At 52.8% G+C, this 26,208-nt stretch overlaps 2 protein-coding genes across 9 annotated transcripts; both read left to right on the top strand.

Annotated features, from left to right (window-relative positions):
* The first annotated feature begins 7,438 nt into the window (after positions 1 to 7,438).
* Positions 7,439 to 18,534, top strand: CARNS1 (carnosine synthase 1). Of its 5 annotated transcripts, XM_084772619.1 has the most exons (10): positions 7,439 to 7,538; positions 7,912 to 7,938; positions 9,814 to 10,087; positions 10,809 to 10,898; positions 11,149 to 11,636; positions 11,848 to 12,022; positions 12,111 to 12,196; positions 12,832 to 13,063; positions 13,150 to 13,430; positions 16,356 to 18,534. In XM_084772619.1, the coding sequence occupies exons 2-10, from the start codon at positions 7,936 to 7,938 to the stop codon at positions 17,580 to 17,582; spliced, it is 2,856 nt and encodes a 951-aa protein (XP_084628745.1). In that variant the 5' UTR covers positions 7,439 to 7,538; positions 7,912 to 7,935; the 3' UTR covers positions 17,583 to 18,534. The 5 variants fall into 5 exon arrangements, 4 of the variants coding, with proteins under 4 accessions (XP_084628745.1, XP_084628748.1, XP_084628746.1 ...); XM_084772622.1 differs by lacking the exons at positions 12,832 to 13,063; positions 13,150 to 13,430; XM_084772620.1 differs by lacking the exons at positions 7,439 to 7,538; positions 7,912 to 7,938; positions 9,814 to 10,087 and adding an exon at positions 10,126 to 10,562.
* A 928-nt stretch (positions 18,535 to 19,462) lies between these two features.
* On the top strand, positions 19,463 to 26,137 carry RPS6KB2 (ribosomal protein S6 kinase B2). 4 transcript variants are annotated; one of them, XM_084755478.1, is made up of 15 exons: positions 19,463 to 19,689; positions 19,993 to 20,033; positions 20,130 to 20,250; positions 20,539 to 20,607; positions 21,626 to 21,773; positions 23,488 to 23,545; positions 23,620 to 23,720; positions 23,854 to 23,944; positions 24,027 to 24,117; positions 24,229 to 24,336; positions 24,802 to 24,864; positions 24,973 to 25,050; positions 25,144 to 25,248; positions 25,339 to 25,451; positions 25,698 to 26,013. In XM_084755478.1, the coding sequence occupies exons 1-15, from the start codon at positions 19,612 to 19,614 to the stop codon at positions 25,885 to 25,887; spliced, it is 1,455 nt and encodes a 484-aa protein (XP_084611604.1). In that variant the 5' UTR covers positions 19,463 to 19,611; the 3' UTR covers positions 25,888 to 26,013. The 4 variants fall into 4 exon arrangements, with proteins under 4 accessions (XP_084611604.1, XP_084611605.1, XP_084611603.1 ...); XM_084755477.1 differs by having other exon boundaries at positions 19,464 to 19,689; positions 25,141 to 25,248; XM_084755480.1 differs by having other exon boundaries at positions 19,543 to 19,689; positions 25,141 to 25,248; positions 25,339 to 25,477; positions 25,698 to 26,137.
* The last annotated feature ends 71 nt before the right edge of the window (positions 26,138 to 26,208 follow it).

Genomic DNA, 26,208 nt, shown 5'->3' on the forward strand with positions numbered 1-26,208 from the left:
GTCTCTGCTATCACTTCCTTGTGATACAATGTTGGAGGAAGAGCAGGTGTGCAAAGAGGAAGCCACAAAGCAGTGCATACACTTAGTTGTAATAGGTGTGGGGGTCCTATAGCTGTGCGGGACTTTGGCATGGTCCTCTGTCAGAATCTGGATGTGGAATGTTCTAGTCCCAGGGCTATGGAAATGCATTCTGTGAGTTTAGCCAGATGATACGGGTAATCCAAGCACCCCGGAAGTGGAGGTAGGAGGATCAGCAGTTCATCAAGGCCAGCCTAGGCTACCTAGTGAGACCCTATTTCAGCCCTCCTTCCCTATGCCCTGCCCCCCCAAAAAAAAAGCAAGAAAGAAAAGTACACCATGGCCAGGGGTGGTGGCGCACGCCTTTAATTCCAGCACTTGGGAGGCAGAAGCAGGTGAATCACTGTGAGTTCGAGGCCAGCCTGGTCTACAGAGCAAGTGCCAAGATAGCTAGAACTGTTACACAGAGAAACTCTGTCTCAAAAAACCTAAAAGAAAAAGAAAAGAAAAGTACATCATGTATGTTTCCTGGCATCTGCCAAGGCCAGGCCTGTCCCTATCACATGGAGCCTGCCCTGGAGGAAGCAGTTATAGAAGGCCATGCCCTTATCTGTATTTTCCTAGGGAAACTGAGGCATGGAAGCATAGAACTTGGCCAAATCCTTACTCCCATGGCAGATCAAAGGTTTACCACAACCTGCACGCTGAGGGCGCCCCGCCCCCAGCCCTGGATATCCACTTTGGCCTACTCTCCTGGAGGGCTCCTGTGTGTAATACCTAGAAAAGCCAGGCTTGGCAGTGCAGGCCTCCTGTATTCCCAGCTACACTGGAGTCTAAGACAGGAGAGCCACAAGGTCAAGATTTACCTGGCCTATGAAATTCAAGGCCAGCCTGGGTAACATAGGGATACTGTGTCTAGAAACAAGAAAGGAAACGGGGCTGGACGGTGTAGCTTAGTAGAGGAGTGTTGTCTAGCTTGTGTGAGGCTTTAGTGTCCATCCCCACTACATAAGGGAAAGATCGAAGACACAAGGAGCCTCTGGTGCCTCCCTCTCTCCCTCTTCCTCACTGGGGTACCCACAGCTAATTGTTTTATCTGTACCCACAGCTAATTGTTTTATCTGGGGGTTCATAAGGCTGCTCCTCAGATTCTCTGTTCAGTGTCTCCATACTGGCCCTGGAAGGAGGCTTGGTGCTGAGCGAGCAGGCAGCCCAAGGCCACTGTGGGAGGCAGAGCAGCTAGGCCCTACCAGAACAGAATCTGAGGCTCTGGTCAGTGCCAAAGCCCTGGCGGGCAAAAGTGGGATCTTGCCAGGTGGTGGTAGCACACACTTTTAATTCCAGCACTTGGGAGGCAGAGGCAGGAGGATCTCTGTGAGTTCCAAGACAGCTAGTGCTACACAAAGAAACCCTGTCTCAAACAAACGAAAGTGGGACCTCAGGCATGCGACAGGAAGGGGAGGCCACCCATGTGTTCCTTTCCCTCAACAAATCAGCTTTTCTAGGCGACATGAGGATGGGGCAACCTCTGTAGCCAGGAGCCAAGACAGTCTCTGTAGCAGTGGCTCAGCAGGGCCCTGGCTGGAGCAGAGTCACTGTGGTTCCTCTGGGAAGTAGTCTCTGGGCAGCACTTGAGCAGGTCCTGTTGCCAGCCATCTCCATGGCAACCCTGAGAAGTCAAACAAGAAGGCTCCTTCTTGTGCAGGCACAGTTTTGTTTTGTGACAGCTTCCTGCTATAGGGCAGCTCAAGCTGGCCTTGCAGCTCGCTGTGTAGACCAGGCTGGAGTCAAACTGGTGGTGATCTGCCTGCCTCTATCTCCCAAGTTCTGGTTTATGTGAACGGTTTGTTTGTCTGTGTGTCTGTTTGTTTTTGTTTTTGTTTTGAGACAGGGTCTCATCTTACAGCTCTGGCTGTCCTGAAACTCACTGTGTAGACCAAGCTGGCCTCAAAACTCACTGTGTAGACCAGGCCAGCCTTGAATTCACAGAGATCTGCGTATCTCTGCTGGGATCAAAGGCATGTGCCACCATGCCCAGCTTTAGTGTGAACACTTGTATCCACACATTGTGATGGGCCCTCCTCCACAAAGCAATGCCAGTACTGTCATCTACTACAAAAGTCTCCCATCCCCACAGCCTCCTGGGTTCAGAACCAAGATGTGGACCTCCTGCCAAGTTCTTGAATAGTAAAGACTTTCCCAATCATTTAGAGCCCCAGTTTTCCCCTACAGATGATGGGCAGATTACCACTCCTATCCAGCTTTCATCTTGGATTTCCTACCCATTTCACTCTCATAACGACATCCGGGCAGAGTCACTTTATCGCACCCTGTCCTAACCCTGCCCAGCTCAGTCTTGGGTGGCATTGCCTCTTCCCTGGCAAAAACAGTGACAATGCTCTGCCCATATGCTTGCCCCACATCTCAGTGTCCTGAGCCCAGACTAAAGTTGCCAAACTTGGATTGACCACCCCTTTCACAACTGAGACAGAGATTTCCCTGAAATAATATGGCTTATTGTACCATCACAATGATACTGGCCAGAAGACTGGACCAGTTCTGGCACCACCCAGCAGCAAGACTGGGTAGCAGCTGGAAACTTGGCTCCAGAATTACAAAGCCTGAGTACCTTTATCATGAAAACCTGGAGGGTGGGTCAAGGGGGGAGGCAGGGGGGAAGCTAGTGTAAATGAGCTGGGCATGGCAGTGCACACCTGTCTACATAAGGGACCCAGGATAGTCAAGGCTACACAGAGAAACCCTGTCTCAAAAAAACAAAAAACAACAACAACAACAAAAAAAAAAAAAAAAAAAGAAGAAGAAGAAGAAAGAAAGAAAGAAAAAGAAAAGGTATAAATTATTTACATTGACTATGGATAAAAAAGATTGGGCTAATCTGATGGCTAAAGTTTGGGATAAGAGAAGTTGAATGTTAAAAGGACAGAGGCTCACATTTCTTATGCTGTGTGCATGCGTTTGTGTGTGCATATGTGAAAGTCTGTGTGTGTGTGTGTGTGAGTACGCTTGCCATAGATGTGTGTAGAAGTCAGAGGACAACCTGCATGGGTTGGCTCTATGGCTTTCAGGGATTGAGCTCAGTGGCAAGTGTGCTTACCCACTGAACCATCCTATCAGCCATTTTTGTTTATTTGTGTGTTTTGCCCATATGTATATATGTGTGCCATATGCTTGCCTGGTGTCCAAGGTCAGAAGAGGGTGTCAAATCTCCCGGAAGTGGAAGTTCAGGCAGTTTTGTGCTACCATGTAGGTGCTGGGAATTAAACCTAGGTCCTCTGAAAGAGCAGTGGTGCTCTTAACCCCTGAGCCATTTTTTCACCCCATCCTACCTGTTTGTTTGTTTATTTGTTTGGTTTTTTTTTCCTTTTTTCTTTTTTCTTTTGGTTTTTCGAGACAGGTTTCTCTATGTTATCTTGGCCATCCTGGACTCACTTTGTAGACCAGGCTGTCCTCGAACTCACAGTGATCTGCCTGCCTTTGCCTCCCTAGTGCTGGGATTAAAGGCGTGCGCCACCACGCCCAGCTGTTTGTTTTCAAGACAGGGTTTCTCTGTGTAATAGCCCTGGCTGTCCTGGAACTTTCTCTCTGTAGACCAAGCTAGCCAAACTTCTCCCAATCCTCCTATGTCCACTTCCGGAGTTCTTGGATTGTGGGTGTTGGTCACCGTGCCTCCCTCCAGCCAGCCTGGTCTACGAGGCCTGCCTCTGCCCCAGAGTGCTGGGATCAAAGGCATGCGCCACCACACCTGGCGTCTTTTTGTTTTTTTGAAACAGGTTCTCAAGTAGCTTAGGCTAGCTTTGAATTTCTATGCAGCCAGGACTGGACTTGAACTTTTAACTTCTGCTCCAGTCTCCACCATCTTTCATGTGCTGGTATTATAGGTGTGCACAGTAAACTTGGTTCTTCTTCTTCTTCTTCTTCTTCTTCTTCTTCTTCTTCTTCTTCTTCTTCTTTTCTCTCTCTCTCTCTCTCTCTCTCTCTCTCTCTCTCTCTCTCGGTTTTTCAAGACAGGGTTTCTCTGTGTAGCCTTGGCTGTCCTGGACTCACTTTGTAGACTAGGCTGGCCTCAAACTCACAGTCTTCTCTCTCTTTTTTTAGACAGGATCTTGATAAGTAGCCTAAGCTGGGCTGAAACTTGCTATGTGTTTAGAGCTATCCATAAACATGGTGATCCTACTGCCTCAGCCTCTTGGGTACTAAGGGTTACTGGTAAGTGCCACCCTGCTTGGCTGGTTTTCTTTTTTTTTTTTCTTTCTTTCCTTCTTTCTTTCTTCTTTTTTTCTGACAGAGCTTTGTCTGCTTGTGTTTTGAAACAAAATCTCTCATGTTGTTCAAACTGGCCTCTAATTCCGTATGTAGCCTCAAATGACCATGAACTCCTCCAGATCCTCCAGATCCTTCTATCTCTACCTCTGGGTTGCGGGTGTTGGTCACCAATCCTCCCTCAAGCCAGCCTTTCCATGCTGCCCAGGCTGGCCTTCAGCTCACCACCCTCCAGCCTCAGCCTTCGGGTTGCTGGGATTGCCCGAGTGTGCTTCCACATGCTACAGTGTCTTTGCCCTGTTGGTTGTTGTTGTTTGCTGGTTTTTACAAGACAAGGCTACTCTGTGCAGCCCTGGCTGTCCTGGAACTCACTCTGTAAACCAGGCTGGCCTCAAACTCAGCAATCCACCTGCCTCTGCCTCCTGAATGCCACCACCGCCTGGCTGACGTGTTTTGTTTGAGGTACTGGAGTTGCATTCAGACTGTCACTTGTGCCAGGCAAGCTCTATTGCTGACTTAGTCCCCAAGTGTTCCTTCTGACTTTTCATTTTGAGGAAAGGTTTTACAGGGCTACTCTTGCTGGCTTCGTAGCCCTGTCAAATATGAACTTGTCATCCTCCTGCTCCGAACTTCCAAGTACTTGGGCTGACAGGCCTGTGACACCAGCCCCAGCTTAGTGTTACTTTTATTCTTCTGAAACAGTGTCTCACTAAGTAAGCAAAGATGGCCTGGAACTTACAGCTATTTCCCTTCCTGCCCAGCGCTGGGTTTTCAGGCTGTACCACCATGTCCAGCAACATTGCTGCTTCTTCTTCTTCTTCTTCTTCTTCTTCTTCTTCTTCTTCTTCTTCTTCTTCTTCTTCTTCTTCTTCTTCTAAGATTTATTTATTTATTATTATGTATATAGTGCTCTGTCTGCAAGTACATTTGCACTCCAAAAGAGGGCACCAGATCTCATTGTAGATGGTTATGAGCCACCATGTGGTTACTGGGAATTGAACTCAGGACCTCCAGAAGAACAGTCAGAACCTCTGAGCCATCTCTCCAGTCCACAACTTTGCTTCTTAACGGGCTAGATTGTAAAAAATAATGGCACCCTCATGGTTCAACTCCTGGGGTATGGACCAATCCTTCAACACATGTTTAGGAAGCTGCTAGCTGGTTTACTTCTGTTTTTTTTTTTTTCCTTCCTCCTCTCTACCATTTCTAAATAAATTTAAGACATCTCAGAATTTTTCTTTGTTCACTTATTAGGCAAACACAAGGAGCCTGATGCCCGGCAAGGCTTGCCTCGGAATGGGACAGCACCATGCTGTTCCCTGGGCAACATGTATAATTAGAGCACAGGATAGATCCCAGCTAACTGGCTTTTACCAGCTGTTTGACCTTGGACAGATGGTACCACCTCTCTGAGCCTCTCTTCCCGATGCATGAAGGCAGAGTCATAACAGCTTTCCAAGTGTTAATAAATAATTGAAATACTGCCAAATGGTGGTGGCGAATACCTGTATTCCCAGCACTGAGGAGGCAGAGGCAGGCGGATCGCTGTGAGTTTGAGGCCAGCCTGGTCTACAAAGTGAATCTAGGACAGCCAGTGCTATTACACAGAGAAACTCTGTCTAAAAAAAATAAAAACAAAAACAAAAACAGAAAAACCAAAGTGAGCCCAGGACATCCAAGGCTACACAGAGAAACCCTGTCTCAAACAAAAAGAGAAAAGAAAGAAGCTCACCTAGTATCGAGAGCCCCCTACACGCAGCCTTACCTGTAAAGAGTGCACAGTGGGCTGGGCACGCCTTTAATTCCAGCACTCAGGAGGCAGAGGCAGGTGGATCGCTGTGAGTTCGAGGCCAGTGAGTCCAGGACGGCTAGGGCATCACAAAAGAACCCTGTCTCAAACAAACAAACAAACAAACAAACAAAAGATTGCGCAAAGATCCCCGTTTGAAAGCGAGAAGTTGGCTGTCCAGCGGCTGCATATCCCATCTGTACTCCACCTTGTCCGCACAGTAGGACCCCTCTGGAGCTCAGGCCGTACTTGGAGCAAGGACGTGGGGCTCCTGGGATGGCTGCCCCTCACTGTAGGAATCATGGTGGTGACAGGGACCACGTGGACCTGGAGCAGGGGAGCCCACAGCAGCGCTAGAAATTCCAAAGGGAGGATGTGGGGGACTAGAGGATGCTGGATAAGTCACCTTCTCTTCTGAGTGGTGGGGACAGAGGTGGTCCTCACACACTGCTATGTGTGTACTTTGCAAGGAACTACAAGAGCTGCTAGCTCTGCCCCCAAGGAGTGCTGCTGGCCCCTTAAGGACTTCCTCACTGCCCAGGATGTTCTTGAGCACAATGGAGGCCCTGGGGAGCAAAACAGGAGGAAGGAGGGTCAGAGCATTTGGTATAAGGTAGATGCCACATGGAGCCAGACTCTATGGTTGAGGACAGAAGGAAACTGAGTTTCAGTACTAAAAGGTTAGCTGTCCAGGTCCTGCAGCCCAGAGCCAAGATGGGAGAGGCTGACCGTGTGCACCTCCAGATATGATTGTGTGGGTCTCAGGGAGAGTGTGGGTGTAATTGCATGTACATGGATCAGGTATGTGGGCTTCTGGAAGCCCTATTCCTGGATGTTGGCTTTGCCATAGCTTCACACCAGCATCTTAATGGGCTGTCCTCCTGCTACCTAATTGGCAGAGGCCATGGCTCAGGGGGCACTGAGAGAGTGTGCCCTGTGGCCAGGGGTCCTGACTAGAACTAACAGCTGCCTGGCTAGCAGGACTGGGAGTTCTGCTCCAAATAAGGAGCAGGTGGATCATTGCAGCCTGTGCAGGACTCCTGGGCTCAACTCTCCCTTCCCTGTCTCTCCTCCCAGTTCACGGTGTTTCCCCTCTCCTTTCCCTGTGGGTCTCACTGTATATCTGTCTGCGTCTGGATACTCCTCAGCTCTGGATCAGGGTTGTGTCTGTACTGTGGATCGCCTCGGTAGGTCACCAGGTCCCAACACCCTCTCGCCCACAAGTCCCTCGTCCTAAGGCAGAGCTGCGGAAGGTGGAGCCAACCGGGAGCCATTAAGGAAAAGGGGGGGCGGGGCCCTGGCATGAGTCTGGAGTGCCCCGCCCCGGGCATCGCCAGGCTCGCTATATAAGGACAACAGTGTGTTGTGTTGCTACCACTACTGCAGCACTCTCTTGTTCTTTGCCCATCCGCCTGCCCGCCCAGCCTGGTCCAGTGGCTGCCACTAGCAGGTACCCCGGATCCTGCCCTACTCAAGGGAATCCAGTGGGGCGGGGATGAGTGGGAATACGGGTTGGGGACCCCGAGAGCCCGTAGAGCTCGACACTAACCTTACATTCACTGGGACTCTGGGCGCCCCCTACCATAACTGCAGGGACTGAGCCAACACCCAGGTTCCCAGCATAGCTGGAGTAACTGGGGCTTGGAGAACTCAGAGCTGCATAGCTCTTGGGATCTGTAAAGCAGACGTCTCTCTTTTTCCTTGACGGTGGGAGTGGGGCAGGGATAGACAGAGGGTGTTTGGGCTCCTTGAAGTCTTAAGGGTTGAAAGGTCAGATAGGGACCAGACTGCCCTGATCCCTGCTTTGTCTCTCTGTCCCCTAGTCTCTCAGCCTCTTCACCTCCAAAATGGTGAGTCTCTTGTGGTCCCCTTCTCACAAAAGCCCAAGTCCCTGGATAGAGGGAGGGCAAGGACTGGTACCTAGACACCTAGTCCTGAGGGCTGTCAGTACACACCCCATAACCATGTCTACCCAGTGTAGTGGGCACCCACCTGTGTCACATTACCCCCAGAAGGTGGGTGCTGTCAGTCCAATGACAGTTCCTCATTCCAACAGCACCTGTCTAGTCCCACCTATGTATGAGCTCAGCACTGGTTTGGGTTTGGGGACACAGTGAGGAGCCTATGCTCTGTGACATCAGAGTACTTTCCCAGGAAAGGACACAAATAATTCAGCCCTGGTGTCCTGAGATGCCCTGAGCTATATTAGTTTCTGAGCCAACAGATGATTTCCCCCAGGCCAGACATACCTCTTCAGAAGCCATGGGGTAGGGACAAGGTAGGCACTGGGCAGCCACCAAGCCAGAGAGAGTTAACAATCTGCCCAAGTTGCCTCCACCTGGCTCTTGAAGACAGGCCCAGCTGCTAGGCTTGTACTGGCCAAGGCACTGCAAGGAGTCATGTCCTCATATCTGTTACCCTGAGGCTCCCGGCCCCAGAGAAGGGACAGGTGTGTGAGACTTCCTGCAAGGAAAACAGTGCCAAGACTCCTTACACCAAGCCGGGTGGTGGTGGCGGCGCACGCCTGTAATCCCAGCACTCAGGAGACAGAGGCAGGCGGATCTCTGTGAGTTTGAGGCCAGCCTGATATTCAGAATGAGTTCCAGGACAGCCAGGGCTGTTACACAGGAAAAACCGTGTCTCGAGAAAACAAAACACAATAACAACAAAAAGGACTCCATATACCCGTAGAGATGTTGAGCTAGGGGGGTACATGCTTTTAATCTCAGCATTCAGGAGACAGAAGCAAAAAGATTGCCAGTTCAAGACCAGCCTGTGCCATATAGCAAAACAAACAAACAAACAAACAGGGCTGAGGATGTAATTTGTTTAGAGGAATCCTTGCCTAACATGTAGTGGGCCCTGGGTTCAATCCCTAGCTCCCTATGAGACCAGACAGATGTGGGGCACACCTTTTAGCTAGCTCACTGCTTGGAAGGGTGGAGTGCCTTGAGTCGGAGGCCAGCCTGGTCTAAGGAGAAGAAGCCTGTCTCAAAAAAAGAAAAGGAAAATGAAAAAAGAAGATAAAGGAACCAAAGGAGGGGCTGAGGTTGCTAGGCGGTTGGTAGACACCAGGGTGAGTTCCATCCCAGCACACACGTAAAAGGTGCCATGTGGACCACGCCTGTAATCCCAGCACACAGGAGGTAGAGACAGGTTGTCAGAAGTTCAAGGTCATTCTCCAATACATAGAAGTTTGAGGCCAACCTGAACTCCATGAAACACTGCCTCAGAAAATACAAATAAAAAGCATGCCCAGCCCTCGCTAAAAGGTGCCGCTCCGGAGCGGTGAGGAGGCAATAAATTCACATACTAGGTAACAGCAAAGCCATGATGGTAGATGAATCACTGAGTCCTGGCGAGAACAGGGTTGAATTATTTCAGTCAGTAGACATCTGTGGAGCAGTTGCTGTGTGTTGGCACTGTGTGGCAGCTCAGATTGCAGTGATGAAAACAACAAAGGCAGCCTCCTGTGATCCAAGCTAGGACAGAACCTAGATGTGACAGGGGTCAGCAATACAATCAAGAGGATGTCCCTTCCCCTTCCCTGGCCCTGGACACAACACTTGTCAGTGTACTATACCCTGCCACATCGCCTTCCTCTTCTGGTCATTTGCATTTGACTCAGGTGGGAAGACCGGGAGGTGGGCTTAAGCCATTGAGTGGCTTAAGATACTCCCTTGGCAATCCTGCCCAAAGATGAACTGTTTGTGCCCCCTGCTCAGCTCTGCCTGGATCCAATGAGTACCGAGTGGGACTGTCCCCTGGGCTCCAAGGACCTGGATGGAAAGGAAGGACCGTGGAAAGAAGGTTCTGGCCTGCCACCTACAGGTGGCTTCCCTGGGCCCTGGCGCCAGGATGTTAGCCTGGACAGCAAGGGCTCCCCGGAAGAGGCTGAGGCTCGGGCCTGGACTGTGTACTACTACGGCCTCCTTCAGAGCTGTCTGCAGCAAGCTGGCCTTCCTGAGACCCAGGATCGAAGCCAGGCACCTCGTACAGGTGCCTCAGGGCTCCACAAAGGGGGCCCCTAAAGACAGGGAGGGACCTTTGGTTTAGTTGTTGTTTTCCCCTGTCTGCCCAGCAGGCTGGCTCCTCCCATAGGCTCTGGTTCTGTCTAAAGGCCTAGGGTGTGGGCTGGTATTGTCTTCAAGGACATCAGGTCAGGGCTCCCCACCATGTCCCACCCCACCCATGCTGCTCCCTGGGAATCCATGATATCATTTGCATATTCTGTGGAGCTGAAACTTCTAGAGCGATGTCTTAGGAGACGCTGTGGATGCAGCTGAGCAGTTGCGATCCCAAGATGCCTCCTTGTTTCGTAGATCAGGTGGGTCATGAATAATTGTGTGTGGACCAAATGATCTGCAGCTAGAATTCATGAGAAGCACAGACTTGCTCCCATCACACAGACTGGAAAACTGAGGCTTAGTGAAACAGTGGCCCATCTGAGGTCACGTGCAAAATCCAAACTCAGGTTAGACTTTTCCTCCAGCGCCTTCTGGATCAGGTGCAGATCAAACCGAGCCAGTCTCAAGGCAGGATGTCGGCCACCTCCCCCTCCACAGTCAGCTCCCTTCTGTCCTCTACCTTCTATTTGACCCCTAAGGAGGACCTGGGAGGCCCAAGGGTGAGGGTGGGAGTGTGGAGGAACTGGGAAAGTGGGCAGAAGGTTAGCAAGGAGAGGAGCCTTGGTGAACATGGTGATGTTCTCTTCCCCCAGGATGCCGTGGGGCAGAGGTGACCTTGTGCATTCTGGGCTCCCCCAGCACCTTTCTATCTCTGTTGCTGGAGGGGGGTGCCCAGAGCCCTGGTGAGTGTGTGTCCAAGTTCCCCACCCTCTCCTACAGAAAAGGCAGCCCCGCCCTTGCCCAGCCACATCCCAAAAATACCCACCAACTCTGGCAATTGCCTGCATTCCACAGGACCAGCTGCCATGCTCTGAGTAGGGGTGGGTTCTGAGAGTCACTGGCCCCCATGACACAGAAGCCGGGGCTGGAGGTGGCGGGTGTTGGCACCAGTAAGCATTCCCTGGCCAGCCCTCTTCCTCCCTTTGCCCACAGGAAACATGCTCCTTTGCCTGTCCCCTGCCTGGCTGATGAAGGTGGCAACTCCAGGCCAAGAGGGTGAGGCAGCCCTGTTGGTCTCCAAGGCCGTGAGCTTCTATCCTGGGGGCCTGACATTCCTGGATGAGTTTGTCCCCCCTCGGCATGCTACCTACTTCCTGGCCGGCTTGGGGCCAGAATCTGGCCATGGCAGAGAGGCAGCAGAGCTGGCTCGGAACCTCACTTGCCCCACAGGAGCGTCAGCCGAGTTGGCACGACTACTGGAGAACCGGCTGCTGATGAGGTGGTTGCTGTCCGAGCAGAGTGGTGTGGCCGTGCCAGCTACTCTGGCTTTCACTTATAGGCCTCCGGGGCTGCTTCGGGGAGGAGATGCCAGCCCTGGACTACGGCTGGTGGAGCTGAGTGGGAAGGAGGGCCAGGAAACACTGGTGAAAGAGGAAGTAGAGGCCTTTGTGCACGCCAAGGCCTTGGGTGATGCTTCACAGGTAACAACAGGTCCCTGTCTGCACTGAGGTCTTGTAGGTACCGGCAGGAAGGAACCCGTGTCTTGCTGGGAAATAATCCCAAATTCTTAGCTCGGCCACTGTCCCATTTCTCCATAGCAGTGCCCTGGCGCCTTCCTACCTCAGTTTACTTTCTGTCACCTCGGGCACATGAGGTGGTGATAAGGGGGGTTCCCGCCCTTTTCTGCTATAGGTTGCCGTGAGGCTCAGTGGCTGGCGCTGGCGGGGACAGAAGGCACTGCATCTGCACCTGCGGGTGGAGCCATCCGCAGTGGTGAACACAGTGCTGGCCCTGCTGGAGAGGCTGGAAGCGGAGGAGAGTGTCCTTGTGGAGGCCATGTGCCCACCTGCCCGGCTGCCCTCACCAGGTCCTTGCCTGTGCTAGCCAGGAATCAAGAGCAGACACTGACCTCCTAGATCTCTTCCTGGCTTAGACTTCTCCGTGTTCCCCCCCAGGCAGTCCTGCACCTGGCCCTGAGCTGGCTGTGCGCATCTGTGCAGTGGTGTGTCGGATTCAGGGTGATAGGCCCCTACTGAGTAAGGTGAGAACGGCTCAGGTCTAGGACATGGTCCTGTCCACCCCAGCTCTGCCTAACCCCACTGCTCTGATGAGGGCCTGGTGCAGAGAGGATAGGACCTGGCCGACAGGGGTGGGCATATATTCTGGTTACTTCTGAGGGGACTCCTGGGGTTGACACTTTTTTCTTCATCTTCAACCGTTCTTAACCTTCCTATATCAGAAGCTCAGGGCCCTTGTGCTCAACCCCTGTTCCAGGACCTAGGGGTCTGATTCCTTTTCCAAAACGTTTAAACTCATAGAATAAACTAACTTAGGGTCAGTCCCATAGGAAGGGCTCCAAGCCGGGGAACCCAGGAAGGCTTGGGGGACCTCCAGGGGAAACGATGAGGTCTTCCAAGAGACATACTAAGGCTAGGAAAAACCAGGGTGGCTCTAGCAGGTAGGAGCAAGCACGCCTGGAATCCTCTATATGGGCCTGGAAGCCAGCAAAACCCCCGAGGGATCTGGGGACCAGATGGCAAGTGAAGCTGAGAGTGATTTACAAAGTCTTAATGGGAGAAGAGGGTTCTTGGAGCACGGGAAAGGTAGGGAAGACGCACAGTCGTCTCAGAAGGGGTCCAGAGAAAGATGAACTCTTCTGAACTGCACTGTGGTTAGGTGGTGTGCGGTGTGGGTCGTGGGGATCGACCCATACGGCACCACTGCACCCTGCCGAGGACACTGAGGGTGGCGCTGGCCCAGTGCGGCCTGGAAGAGGAGACGCAGGTGGCACTTCTGGGGCAGCGCATCAAAGAAGCAGCAGAAGCCGCGCTGGCCGCAGTGCTGACCCTGGAGGCCGGATTAAGTGTGGAGCAGCGTGGTGGGCGTCAAGTGCACACCGACTTCCTCGGTGAGCACGTGAGGCTCGGCGCGGCCTGGGCGGCGTGGGGACCGGGTTGGGAGATGGCTCAATCTGCGCATCCTCGCCCGGCCCAGGCGTAGACTTCGTCCTCACAGTGGCCGGCCGCACGCTGACCCCCGTGGTCCTCAAGCTGAACAGTGGCCTGTGCCTTGAGGCGTGCGGCGCGCTTGAGGGGCTCTGGGCCGCACCGCGCCTGGAACGCCCAGCTGAGGAGGCGGCGGCTGCGCCGCTGGTGGAGACCATGCTCCGGCGCTCGGGGCGCCGCCTCATGGATGGCAAGCAGCTGCTGGTGATCGGCGCCGGCGGCGTCAGCAAGAAGTTCGTGTGGGAGGCGGCGCGCGACTACGGGCTGAAGGTGGGCGGGGCGCGGCCCCCAGGTCGCCTCCTAATTGGTAGGAGTGGGTTCCGGAGGGGGCGGGGCTAGCCCTTCAGGCGCCGGTTGGGGCTCCCTGGGGGCGGGGCCTCCTAGCGAGAGGAGGGACCGACTGTTGTGAGAGTGGCCCCTCCGAGGGTGCAAAGACGGGGGGGGGGGCGGGGGGGGGCAGGGAGGTGGAAGAGAGAGGCTGGAAAAAGGCCGGCGATACCTCAGGTCAATAGTGGAGCTCACCTCTCTATTTTATTTATTTTTGAGGAAGGGTCTCACTATATAGTCCTGGTTGACTGAAATTCGCGATGTAAATCAGGCTAACCCCAAATTCCCAGAGATCCTCCTGCCTCTTCCCCCCTAACGGTGGAATTAAAGCTTGCACCACCACCCTCAGCTGTTTATTTTCCTTGCTATTTTAGAGACTGATTTTAGGGCCTTGCGTATATTATGCAAGCGGGTTCTCTTACACTGAGCTACAGCCTTAGCTTTCACTATTTTCTTTTCTTTCTTTCTTTCTTTCTTTTCTTTCTTTCTTTTTTTTTTTTTTTTTTTTTTTTGGTTTTTTTGAGACAGGGTTTCTCTGTGTAGCCTTGGCTGTCCTGGGCTTGCTTTGTAGACCAGGCTGGCCTTGAACTCAGAAAGATCCACCTGCTTCTGCCTCCCAAGTGCTTTTTTTTTTTTTCCTCAAATTTTATTTTATGTGTATGGGTGTTTTGCTTGCATGTATGTCTGTGTACTATGTGTGTGCTTGGTGCCCACAGAGGCCAGAAGCGGGCATTGATCCCTTAGAACTGGAATTATAGGGTGTTGTGAACTGTCATGTGGGTGCTGAGAATCAGACCTAGTCCTGTGAGAGAGCAGGCAGTGCTCTTCACTGCTGAGCCATCTGTCCAGCCCTGATTTATTTTACTTTTTTTTTTTTTTTTTTTTTTTGCTTTCCAAGTCAGGGTTTCTCTGTGTTGCCTTGCCTGTCCTAGACTCACTTTGTAGACCAGGCTGGCCTCAAACTCACAGAGGCCTGCCTCTGCCTCTCAAGTGCTGGGATTAAAGGCGTGTGGGTTTATTTTACTTTTTAAAATTTATGTTGTGTGTGTGTGTGTCTGAAGTATGTATATGCACAGGTGTGTGCAGGTGTCAGAGGAGTCCAGAAGAGGGTGTCATCAGATCCAGAGTCACCTGATTTGAATGCTAAGCATTCTCTAGTCCTCTGCAAAAGCAGCAAGTGCTCTTAATGGCTGAGCCATCTCTCTCCAACCTTCAATGTTTTGGGATCCTTGAGATAAGATTCTCACATAATTCATGATGTCCTCAAACTGGCTTTGAATTCATCCTCCTACCTCCACCTCTAGCATGCGCGCGCTTAGTTATTTTGCTTTTTGTTTTTTGTTTATTTCGAGACAGGGTTTCTCTGTGTAATAGCTCTGGGTGTCCCGGACTCTCTTTGTAGTCCAGGCTGGCCCTGAACTCACAGAGATCCACCTGCTTCTGACTTTTCAGAGTGCTGGGATTAAAGGTGTGTGCCACCACACCCCGCCCAGCGGTGGTTATTTATTTATGCCAGATAGGGTCTTACTTTCCACCTTAGGCTGCTCTGAAACTTAATAGGAAAGAGGCTGACCTTCACCTTTCTGAGATCCTCCCGCCTCTGCCTATGGAGTGCTGGGATTACAGGAGTGGACCACACTTTTTTTTTGTTTGTTTTGAAACAGTTTCACTATGTAGCCCAGACTTGGGACTCACCACACAGTCCTCCTACCTCAGCCTCTCAAATGCTGGAATTATAAGTATGTACTGCTAAACCCGGTGTGGTGGCGCACGCCTTTAATCCCAGCACTCAGGAGGCAGAGGCAGGCTAATAGCTGTGAGTTCAAGGTCAGCCTGGTTTACAAAGTGAGTCCAGGACAACCAAGACTACACATAGAAACCCTGCTTCAAAAAACAAACAAGAAGAAAAACAAACAAACAAACCAAGTCTGTACCACCAAACTTTGTAGTTCTTAGGTCTTGAACAGCTGGACAAGGAGTCCAGCTCTGCCTTGGGGAAAAGTTCTTTGAAGCTGAATTCCTGCAGCTTGGCACATAGGATCATATGGGACCATAGATCACCTCCAGGGGTGAAATGAACAGTTTACAGACCTCAAATCAAGTTTATTGTTGGAGGGAGGGGCTCACCTCGTAGGATCTGGAGCAGCCAGGCAACGCGCCTGCTCATTCATACTGAAACAGATACGAAAGCCGAGGCTTTCTCAGGTTGGCCCTCGTCCATCGCAGTGGCCTCCTTGCCCTTTTTCCCCGATGTACAGTCCTTGGGGGAATTCCCTGCAGCCTTGGCATAACAATTTCTATCTGATGGTGTGTATGCCAGTTGAAGTACTGGCGGATTCCTGATGCCAAGCTACCTTACAGACAAGCCACTTCCCCTCCCTCACCTGTGGTTGCTTCTGCCTTGAGTAGTAGCTGCCTTGGGTCTGTGTTTCCCTCAGCAAAACACGAGCTTTGGGGGCCCAAGGCTCCTCAGGAGTCCTGCAGGTCACATTACAGTGTTAGGACATGTGGAACCAATGATAACCAAGCCACCTGTCTCCAGCCCGGACCCTGATGGCTGGTCTCCAAGCCCCGCAGGAAAGCTGCCTGTGAGCACGTCCTAGTGAGCCCTCGGCTGCCCTCCTCTTGCACCCTGCCCCTCTTACTCAGCCTGCTCTTTCCTCCTGAAATGTTTTTCTTCTGACTCCCCTCCCAATCAGACTGAAGTAGGGGGTCTCACCCCTGCACCTTTATTCAAATCACCAAGAAACATATATTGAGCACCTGGTGTTTATGACTCAGTCTCCCCTGTGGGACACCGTCCTGTCTCTTCCATGACTCAGCACCTGCTGACATGGCTGTCCTTCCTGCTTGCTTATGTTTCTGCAGCTGCACCTGGTGGACTCGGACCCCAACCACTTTGCATCCCAGCTGGTGCAGACCTTCATCCACTTTGACGTGACTGAGCACCGGAGGGATGAGGAGAATGCACGGCAGCTGGCTGAGCTGGTACGCATGCGCAACCTGCAGCTAGACGGCTGTTTCTCCTTCTGGGATGACTGCTTGGTGCTCACTGCTCTGCTCTGCCGTGAGCTGGGTCTGCCCTGCAGCCCCCCAGCTGCCATGTGCCTGGCAAAGCAGAAGAGCCGTACCCAACTACATCTGTTGCGATGCCAGGGCCCACCGTGGCCTGCAACTTCCCTCCACGCCGTGGCCTGCTGCCCATTGGAGAGCGAGGCTGATGTGGAGAGAGCCATTTCCCAGGTACCCCTGCCAGGAGTGATGAAACTGGAATTTGGGTCAGGAGCAGTAGGCGTCCAGCTGGTGAAGGATGGGCCACAGTGCCATGAACACTTTGCCCGGATCCTCCATGACTTGCAGGGTGAAGCTGACCACCCAGGCATTGGGCTCGGCTGGGGCAATGCTATGCTGCTGATGGAGTTTGTCGAGGGCACAGAACATGACGTAGACCTGGTGGTGTTTGGTGGACGGCTGATGGCTGCTTTTGTCTCTGATAACGGCCTCACTAGGCTGCCTGGCTTCACAGAGACTGCAGCCTGCATGCCCACTGGGCTAGCACCAGAGCAGGAGGCCCAGATGGTACAGGCAGCTTTTCGCTGCTGCCTGGGCTGTGGGCTGCTGGATGGGGTTTTCAACGTGGAGCTCAAGATGACTGGGGCTGGGCCAAAGCTCATCGAGATCAACCCTCGCATGGGAGGCTTCTACCTTCGAGACTGGATCCTGGAGCTCTACGGGGTGGATTTGCTGCTGGCTTCTACCATGGTAGCCTGTGGCCTGCAGCCTGCCCTGCCAGCCCACCCTCGTGCCCGTGGCTACCTGGTGGGCATCATGTGCCTTGTGTCCCAGCACCTAGAGCTCCTGAGGTCCCCTGGCAGTCGAGAGACTCTGCAAGCCCTCCATGACCAGGGTCAATTGCGACTCAACCTCTTTGAGGAGGCTGTGATACCTGGCCAGTATGAGGAGCCGTACTGCAATGTGGCCTGTGCTGGGGCCAGCCCTGCTGAGGCCCGTCACCGCCTGCTGGGCATCTGTCAGGCCTTGGGCATTGACAGGCCCAACTACCCAGTTGCCCATTTCCTGTCTCATTTCAAATAGTACTGAGGTCAAGGAGAAACCGGGTTGAAATGCTAGGGGATGGGCCGTGGTGCTCTGTCTCTCTGCCCCTCTCTCTGTCACTTTGCCCAAAACCTTGTTCGGCACACTCCCATGCCCCAGGTCTCTTCCAGAGCAGCAGAACCGTCTTGACATCAAAGGCTTCTGGATTCAAGGACCATGAAACAAATGTCTGGAATTTGCTGGGTCCTCTTGCCTTCCCGAACGCCTCCATCTAGCCCCAGGTATCCCCAGGACTCTAGCCTTGAAAAGAAAAAAGAACAGCTTTGTCTCTACAGTGAGGAGTGGGTCCAAACCCAGCCTCCCCCTCCCTCCCCCATCCCCGGCCCTCAACCCTCCAGGTCTGTCTCTTCCTATCACCTCTAGGAGGAGAGAACCTGTCTGGACGCCCAGCCGTGGACAAAGCCCATGAAAACTGAGATTAGAGTGTCTGTCTTTATGCAAAATCCAGGACAGTTGTAGAGCCTGCTGAAAATGTCTGGCAGTGCTTCACTGTATCTGTCGGCCTGAGCAGTAAAAGCAGAGGTCTGCAATCACCTCCCTTCTCCCCTCCAGGGGGACACTGGTGCCTCCACACTACAATGAGGAAGCAGGCTCAGAGAAGGAAAACGAGTGCTTCCAAGGTCCTGTCACAGTGGATGCTGACACGATGCAAAGACCAGCCTTTCCTGTCAGCTTCCAGGGCCTCTCTACTTTCTACCTTCATCCATAAGCAGCACTCAGACTCCTGGACATCTCTCTCCCATGTACCACATGCTCTCTACCAGCTTCGTTGCTTTGGCCTCTGGCGTATCTAACTAGCCTGGCCCCAGGACTTCTGTCCACCCCCTTTTCCTCACTCTGGGAAGCTACACTGAGAATCTATGCCTCTGCCCAGCACAGGAACGCGGACAGCTCCCCAACCACGCTTACCCAAATAAAGGCTTGTAAACTAGTGAAGCCTCTGGACTCTGGGATAGGTTTGTTTTCAGACAGTGACTCCATCCAGCTTCAGTAGGTGTGGAGCTGGGAAGTGGGAGGGAGGGGTGGAAAACCCACCCTATTGGCTGGATCTCAGGCCTTATCTTTGGCACAGCCCTACTTTATACCTACGGGTAGGCCTAAGTTTGAGGATGTCTTTTTGCTTGAATTACAATTCTAAGTCACATTCAGGCAGTAAATCCTAAATTCTGCTCATCTGAGTTAACACCCTGTATCCCAGTGGGCCTCCCCTGTGCAGTGGAAAGGCTATCTAGCCAGACTCCAATCAAAATGCACAGGCTTAGTCTGGGATAGAATCAAGGCAGCCTGGCTTGTGTAGCAAAGGATTTTACCCCCTGAACCATCTCACATCTCACCAGCTCTTATCTTTTCAACCATATTCTATTAAAGTGCCTATTCTGAACTAGGGAGCAGGAACACTCAGTATGCTTAGGTTAGCAAAAGCCCATGTTTGTTGAGCCCTTCAGAACAGGAGCCTGGTGACAAAGCCCAAGCATACATCCAGCCAGCAAACGTCAGACCTGCAGCATCTTCAGGGAGGTTGTGGGGAGTGTCCCTGATACAGCCCACTGTTCCCTAATATAATTCAATGGACTTGACTTTCCTGGCACCTTACAGTTCCAAGAACGAATGAGGGTTTTTAAAAACTCAAACCCGCATGCACCTGTGGTTCTGCCCATTCAATCTTAAACTTTCCCCAGAACCAAAATGAGAGCCTCTGTGCTGCTCGTGTCGGGTACGGACCCAGGAGAGCCCCACTAGGACGATGATCTAGTAAAGCCAGTTCAGAAGGCTGCTGGATTGGCGGTCCAGATCGCTGGAACTACGACTCCCGAGAGGCTTTGCGGCAGGCGCCATCTTTTTTTCTCCCCTCTGGACTAAAGGACTTGCAGGAGAGTGGGTGAAGCTATTTTGCGTCAACAGCGTGCGCGGCTTGGGTCGCGGAGAGATAACGTAGATCCCAAGCCTGGGACTGTCAGTCAGAACTCCGCCAGGTCCGGGCCAAGGGGCCCCTGGGGCCGGTGGGGCCATGGCGGCTGTGTTTGATTTAGATTTGGAGACCGAAGAAGGCAGCGAGGGCGAGGGTGAACCGGACTTCAGCCCTGCGGTGAGTGTTTCCTGCCGGGCACGACTGCACCCAGGAGCCCCAGCTGGTTAACCAAAGCCGCGGCGCTCCCTACGCTGTGTGGTCTCTGACCCCTACAAACCCGAATCCGTCTCAGATCCAGCCCCAGCCCCAGCCCCTGCGCCCGAGCTAACCCTGTATAACCTTGGTCTCTCCTCCCCAACCTTTGCCTATCCCTGCTTGTCTCCCATCCTTGGTCCTCTCCCCTGAGCCAAGCAGTTCAGCCTGGGTCGGGAGGAGATATTCTGGCACCTCCCATGGTTCTTACCCCTTGGTTTCCCACAGGACGTGTGTCCCCTTGGCGAGTTGAGGGCTGCTGGCCTGGAGTGAGTGAGAGTCTTGCTGAGGGATGGGGGCATGGAGTAAGGGATGGGACTTGGGTGCGCTAGAGCCTTGCCCTCATTAACTTATCGTGTCTTTAGGACGGTGGGACACTATGAGGAGGTGGAGCTGACAGAGAGCAGCGTGAACCTGGGCCCTGAGCGCATCGGGCCCCACTGCTTTGAGCTACTGCGTGTGCTGGGCAAGGGGGGCTATGGCAAGGTACTAGCACCCTTTCCTTCGTGGTGACCTCAGCTGTATCCTGGGGCAGCATACCATCCTTCACACCCAGCAGACTTGTAAAGCTACGTAGTATCCATCTGATGGGATTGAGAGATAGGAACGTGCGGGAGGGAAGGCGGGTCCTTCCACAATCTGATAAGAGATCTTTACTGTTCCACCCTTGAGCTGAGCTTAGGCCTTTTGGTCCCAGTGCTGGAGCTTTAGGGTGGGGCTCCTTGCAAATGGGATGTGGTGAGGGAAGCTGATCCTGTCTCCCCTGCCCTACAGGTGTTCCAGGTGAGGAAAGTACAAGGCACCAACTTGGGCAAAATATATGCCATGAAAGTGTTGAGAAAGGTGAGTCATTTGCTCAGCCAGCAAATGCTGAGTAGCTACCGTCCCCAGCAACCTGTGCTAGGTTTTGGAAAGTCAGCTGGAAACAGTGGCGGAGACAGTCTCTGTCCTGGCACTTGCTGGCTTAGTATCTATCGACATATATACTATTTTGTGGTAACTCTTAATTGGGAGCAACTTGCTTGCTAGGGCACATATGGCCAAGTTTTTGGTTATCAGGACTAGCCAGGGGATTAAAGGTGTGTACCGCCGCTGCCGCCCCGCCATCCTTGGCTTTTTATATGCGTACTGGGGATTTGAATTTAGATCTTCGTCGTGCACTTTTAACTTCTGAGTCTTTTTTTTTTTTTTTTTTAGACAGGGTTTCTCTGTGTAGCCTTGGCTGTCCTGGACTTGCTCTTTAGACCAGGCTGGCCTCGAACTCACAGCGATCTGCCCGAGTGCTGGGATTAAAGGCGTACGCCACCACGCCTGGCTTAACTTCTGAGTCTTGTCCCCACTCTTCCACTCATCTTTGTCCTGGTCAGATCTTGTGGAGGGCAGACTGGAGAAGCCTTGAGAAAAGAGGCTCATCGGGATAGAGCCCCACCCGGTTCTGTGGGTTGGTGACGAGTGGGATGATCACGATGTCAGTGCATGTCCGTGGTCTCTGCAGACCTAGAGTCTAGACACTTAGATGACCAAGCTGTGTTCAGTAGTTATTTGAAGCAAGAGTTGTGACCTCAACAGGTGTGGTCACACCTTTAATCCCAGCACTCTGGGAGGCAGAGGCAGGTGGATCTCTGTGAGTTCAAGGCTAGCCTGGTCTACAAAGTGAGTCTAGGACAGCCAGGGTTGTTATACAGAGAAACCCTGACTCGAAAAGCAAACAAAAAAAGTCATGACTTCCCTTGTACCAGAACACTGGCTCCTCCTTTGTCTGGTTGAATACTGAGGTTGAACCTTCTGTGAGACACAGCCAAAAGACCAGAAGGGAAGCACTCTGGGTACCCCACCTTCTAAGCCAGTCCTGCATCTTCAGGCCAAGATTGTACGCAACGCCAAGGACACAGCTCATACCCGGGCTGAGCGGAACATTCTAGAATCTGTGAAGCATCCCTTCATTGTGGAGCTGGCCTATGCTTTCCAGACAGGTGGCAAACTCTACCTCATCCTGGAGTGCCTCAGTGGTAAGTGTGTGGGCTGAACAGTGGGTGGCAGTGGGCCAGAACACAGGAAACACAGAGAGATGGCCGTGGAGGATGGCTAGGAGGCTTACGTACCATGTCTGGTCATGTGTCCATCTGTCTGTCTCTTCATTTGTTCATTCATTCAGCAAACATCCATCCAGTGCCTAGTGTCTGTGGGCTGGGTGGGGCTAGTGGGAGTTTATATAGATGTCCAGAGGGAATTTCATCCATTTTTGGTGCCTTTCTTGCCTGTCCCCTGTGTGCCAGGCACCCAGTCAGGTCCTCATCCAGCACCCTTCATCTTAAAAGTCTCATGGGGGTTACAGTTTATATAAAGTTTATTTGTTCTTATTGGCTTCTTTTGGTTTTGTTTTGTGTTCTTTAGTTTTGTTTGGTATTTTTGGTTTTTTTTCCCCCCCTTTGGTTTTTCCAGACAAGGTTTCTCTGTGTAGCCTTGGCTGTCCTGGGCTTGCTTTGGCTTTGTAGACCAGGCTGGCCTTGAACACACAGAGATCAGCCTGCCTCTGCCTCCCGAGTGCTGGGATTAAAGGCATGTGCCACCACACCCGGCTGTTTTTGTGTTTTGTTTTGTTTTGTCTTGTTTTTGAGACAGGATCTGCTTAGTGTAGCTCTGGCTTGCCTGGAAGTCACTAGACCAGGCTGGCCTTGAACTCACAGAGATTGGCCTGCTTCTGCATGCTGAATGCTGGGATTAAAGGTGTGCACCACCACCACCCGGCTGTTTTGTCTTTTTGAAACAAGGTCTCACTATATGGCATAACATTGGCTGGATTGCAACTCGCCACACAGAACTCAGCTACTCCACATCCCTGTCTGGGATTAAAGGCATGTGCCACAATGTCTGACAGGTCCATTCTAAACTAGCTTTGAGGGTCTAGCTCACCTGCGTTCTTTTTTTCCTCTCTCTCTCTCTTTTCTTTTCTTTCTTTCTTTCTTTTTTTTTTGTTTTTTGTTTTTTGTTTTTGTTTTTGTTTTGTTTTTTGAGACCGTTTCTCTGTGTAGCCTTGGCTGTCCTGGACTTGCTTTGTAGACCAGGCTGGCCTGGGACTCACAGAGATCCACCTGCCTCTGCCTCTGAGAGCTGGGATTACAGGTGTGCGCCACCACGCCCATCTTATCTCCTCCACTGACTGCAAAGGTCATCTTCCTAGAACATGCATCTCCAACCACCCAAACAAAGCTGTGACCTTTTTGGTCACGGTACTGCTCACCAAGGATGACTGCGGCCTGTTCTTTCTCCCAGTCTCCCCAATACCAGCTGAGCCCTACAAGCGTCTCCTGCGTGTTCAGCATCCCTTTGCGCTGTACTTTCACTGCCCTGGTTCCATTGCTGTGTTGAGATTAGCTTCCTCTGCCCTCTACCACAAGGCTCTGTGGAGTTCTCAGAGCTGTCACCTGTGCCTGGCATCCTAGAGCAGTGTGCGCGTGTCTGTCTTCCCATCAGACTGAGTGTCCTGAGGGCAATGGCTGGGCCCCCTCCCCTCCGCCCCAGCTTCTCCCAGCACAGGGCCAGGCACCGAATGAGTAGGCGGCGGTAGATGTTTGCTGATTGAATTGAGTCCCCACGGCAGCTCTGGGAGGCAGGTAGGGTGGGACCTCCAAGTCCCATTTTTCTCTAGAAGAAACTGACACTCAGACAGCTTTGGGGCTGGGCCTGAGTGCACAGCTGGTAATGTGTTTGTGTCACACACAGGTGGTGAGCTCTTCACACATCTTGAGCGAGAAGGCATCTTCCTGGAAGACACAGCCTGGTGGGTCCCTGGGGGTGCCTGTCCTTGCCTTCAGCCCACCTTTGCTGTGTCTTTACCTTCTCCTGCCTTTGCAGCTTCTACCTGGCCGAGATCACACTGGCCCTGGGCCATCTCCATTCCCAGGGCATCATCTACCGGGATCTCAAGCCTGAGAACATCATGCTTAACAGCCAGGGTGAGCGTGTTATATGCATGTGCAGGCACACACCCCTTATCTTGCCAGGGTCTGCAGGGCAGGGCTAAGGTGCCCACAAATAGGCCTGGGCCATATGTCACCCTGTGTCATCCCTTTCAACGTTCTTTCTCAGGCCACATCAAGCTGACAGACTTTGGACTCTGCAAAGAGTCCATTCACGAGGGTGCTATCACCCACACCTTCTGCGGCACCATTGAATACATGTACGTAGCACCTGGCCGGCCCAGGGTCTAGGAGAATGACCAGAGAGGGCTACTCTTACCGACAGCTCCACCTGCTTCCCAGGGCCCCAGAGATTCTGCTGCGCAGTGGCCACAACCGGGCGGTGGACTGGTGGAGCCTGGGGGCCCTGATGTACGACATGCTCACTGGATCGGCAAGTCCAGCCTCTTTGGGAGGAGGGTGGGCATTAGGGAGATCCCTTCCAGGCTGGGCCAGGACTGGGTGGGAGGACCCCTAGGCTGTCCTCACCTTTTGCCTCCTCCAGCCGCCCTTCACTGCAGAGAACCGGAAGAAAACTATGGATAAAATCATGAAAGGGAAGCTGGTGCTGCCCCCCTACCTCACCCCAGATGCCCGGGACCTTGCCAAAAAGGTGAGGCTCCTTCCTGTCCAGGGACTGGTTCCCATCTCTTCCCCTAAGCCCTGGCCCCACCCCTACCTGTGCAGTTTGTCTCTGGGAATGCAGGAACACTAGCTTTAGGGTTCGAAACCCTTAGTTCAGGCCTGGACTCTTAGCCTGACCACTGCCCCTGAGCAGTACTGGGTCTGTGTCTTTATCAGCAGGGTGCTTTGTGAGCTAGGCCTGTTCCAGCACCAACCTGCCAAGGGGAGGTGAGTGGCATACAGATCCTAAGCCTCCTAAGGAGATGGCAGTAAGTGGGAGCTTAGCCAAGCTTTCATGAAGAGGCCACTGTTGACCCAGCTCTGGAAGCACTGGGGTGTTCAGTGGTCAGAGGCCATGATCCAGACCTTACACCCTGTCTCTGCTTGCCTTGCTCCATTCTGGAGGCTGGGCACACATCAGTTGCTCCCTACCCTCACCTATTCCCTTCTGCAGTTTCTGAAGCGGAATCCCGTTCAGCGAATTGGGGGTGGCCCAGGAGATGCTGCTGAGGTACAGGTGAGTCTGGTATTGTCAGAAGGAACTGGGCCAGGGGATGAGGTGGACTATAGCAGGGAGCTAGGCAGGTAAATGCTTGACATGTCCCCAAGCACCCTCTACCCTCAGAGGCATCCCTTCTTCCGGCACATCAATTGGGATGACCTCTTGGCCCGCCGTGTGGACCCTCCCTTCAGGCCTAGTCTGGTGAGTATCTGGGGATCCTTTTGGCCCCATGGCAGGTAGAGGTCCCCCCACTTTGGATCCCTTTAATTTCCCACATGGATCTTCCTACAGCAGTCGGAAGAGGATGTGAGCCAGTTTGATACACGCTTCACGCGACAGACACCTGTGGATAGTCCAGATGACACAGCCCTCAGTGAGAGTGCCAACCAAGCCTTCCTGGTGAGGGCCTGGGAGTTATGGGGACCAGGACAAGGATTGTAGCTAGGGACCAGAGATGCCAAGCATCACCTGCCTGGCCTTTCCCCACAGGGTTTCACGTACGTGGCACCCTCTGTCCTGGACAGCATCAAGGAGGGCTTCTCCTTCCAGCCCAAGCTACGTTCCCCCAGGCGCCTTAATAGCAGTCCCCGGACCCCCATCAGGTACCCAGGAACAGGGCAACCATATGGCTGGGACGGGGCTCTCTAGAATAGACCAGTGTCTTTGCACTACTCTGGCCAAGCTGCTGCTCACCCTGGGACTCCCAGGCCCTGCATGTCTGTAACAGGGCCTGCTAATGTGACAACCCTGTGTGCCCTAATCAATAGAGAGCCTCACATCCATGAGCTACTGCCAGTATTCCTGACTAGGCCTGGGAGGCTCTGACTCTGCCTTGGTTTCTCCCGCAGCCCCCTCAAGTTCTCTCCCTTTGAGGGGTTCCGGCCCAGTGCTGGCCCAGCAGAACCCATGGAGCCGTCTCTACCTCCACTCCTACCACCGCCATCACCACCACCCCCAACAAGTACTGCTCCCCTTCCCATCCGTCCCCCCTCAGGGAACAAGAAATCTAAGAAGGGCAGGGGGCGCCCAAGGCGCTAAGAGAGTAGAGGAACAGGACAGCACTGAGGCCCACTCCCTGCAGGCCATGAGAACCCGGCTGGCTCCAACCTTCGTGTATTCGGGAGAGGAGAGTGTCTTGTGGGTGGGTGGGTGTTGGGGGGTGAGCCTTACAATCATGTGCACAGAGGGCTGCAGGCTGCAGCCACTGGCAATAGCTCCCAACCCCCATTCCATCAGAATGGGCTTGGCCTTCACCTGTGCCCTTACAGCATTAAAGGACTGAATCATGGCAGAGTGGCTTTTGCTGGACTCCAGGACACAAAAAGAGTGGCCTGTTTAGGAAGAGATGGAGAGGCCAAA

This window comes from Acomys minous (assembly GCF_964271855.1).
Source record: "Acomys minous genome assembly, chromosome: 2".
Classification (NCBI taxonomy): Eukaryota; Metazoa; Chordata; class Mammalia; order Rodentia; family Muridae; genus Acomys; species Acomys minous.

Excerpts from the sequence above, each read along its gene's own strand:
- RPS6KB2 (XM_084755480.1), top strand. The coding sequence starts at position 19,612 with ATGGCGGCTGTGTTTGATTTAGATTTGGAGACCGAAGAAGGCAGCGAG. Across the intron at positions 24,118-24,228 it reads ACGACATGCTCACTGGATCG|CCGCCCTTCACTGCAGAGAA; the intron begins GCAAGTCCAGCC and ends TGCCTCCTCCAG. Across the intron at positions 25,478-25,697 it reads AGGAACAGGGCAACCATATG|CCCCCTCAAGTTCTCTCCCT; the intron begins GCTGGGACGGGG and ends TTTCTCCCGCAG.
- CARNS1 (XM_084772619.1), top strand. Across the intron at positions 10,899-11,148 it reads GGGGGGTGCCCAGAGCCCTG|GAAACATGCTCCTTTGCCTG; the intron begins GTGAGTGTGTGT and ends CTTTGCCCACAG. Across the intron at positions 13,064-13,149 it reads AGTGCACACCGACTTCCTCG|GCGTAGACTTCGTCCTCACA; the intron begins GTGAGCACGTGA and ends CGCCCGGCCCAG.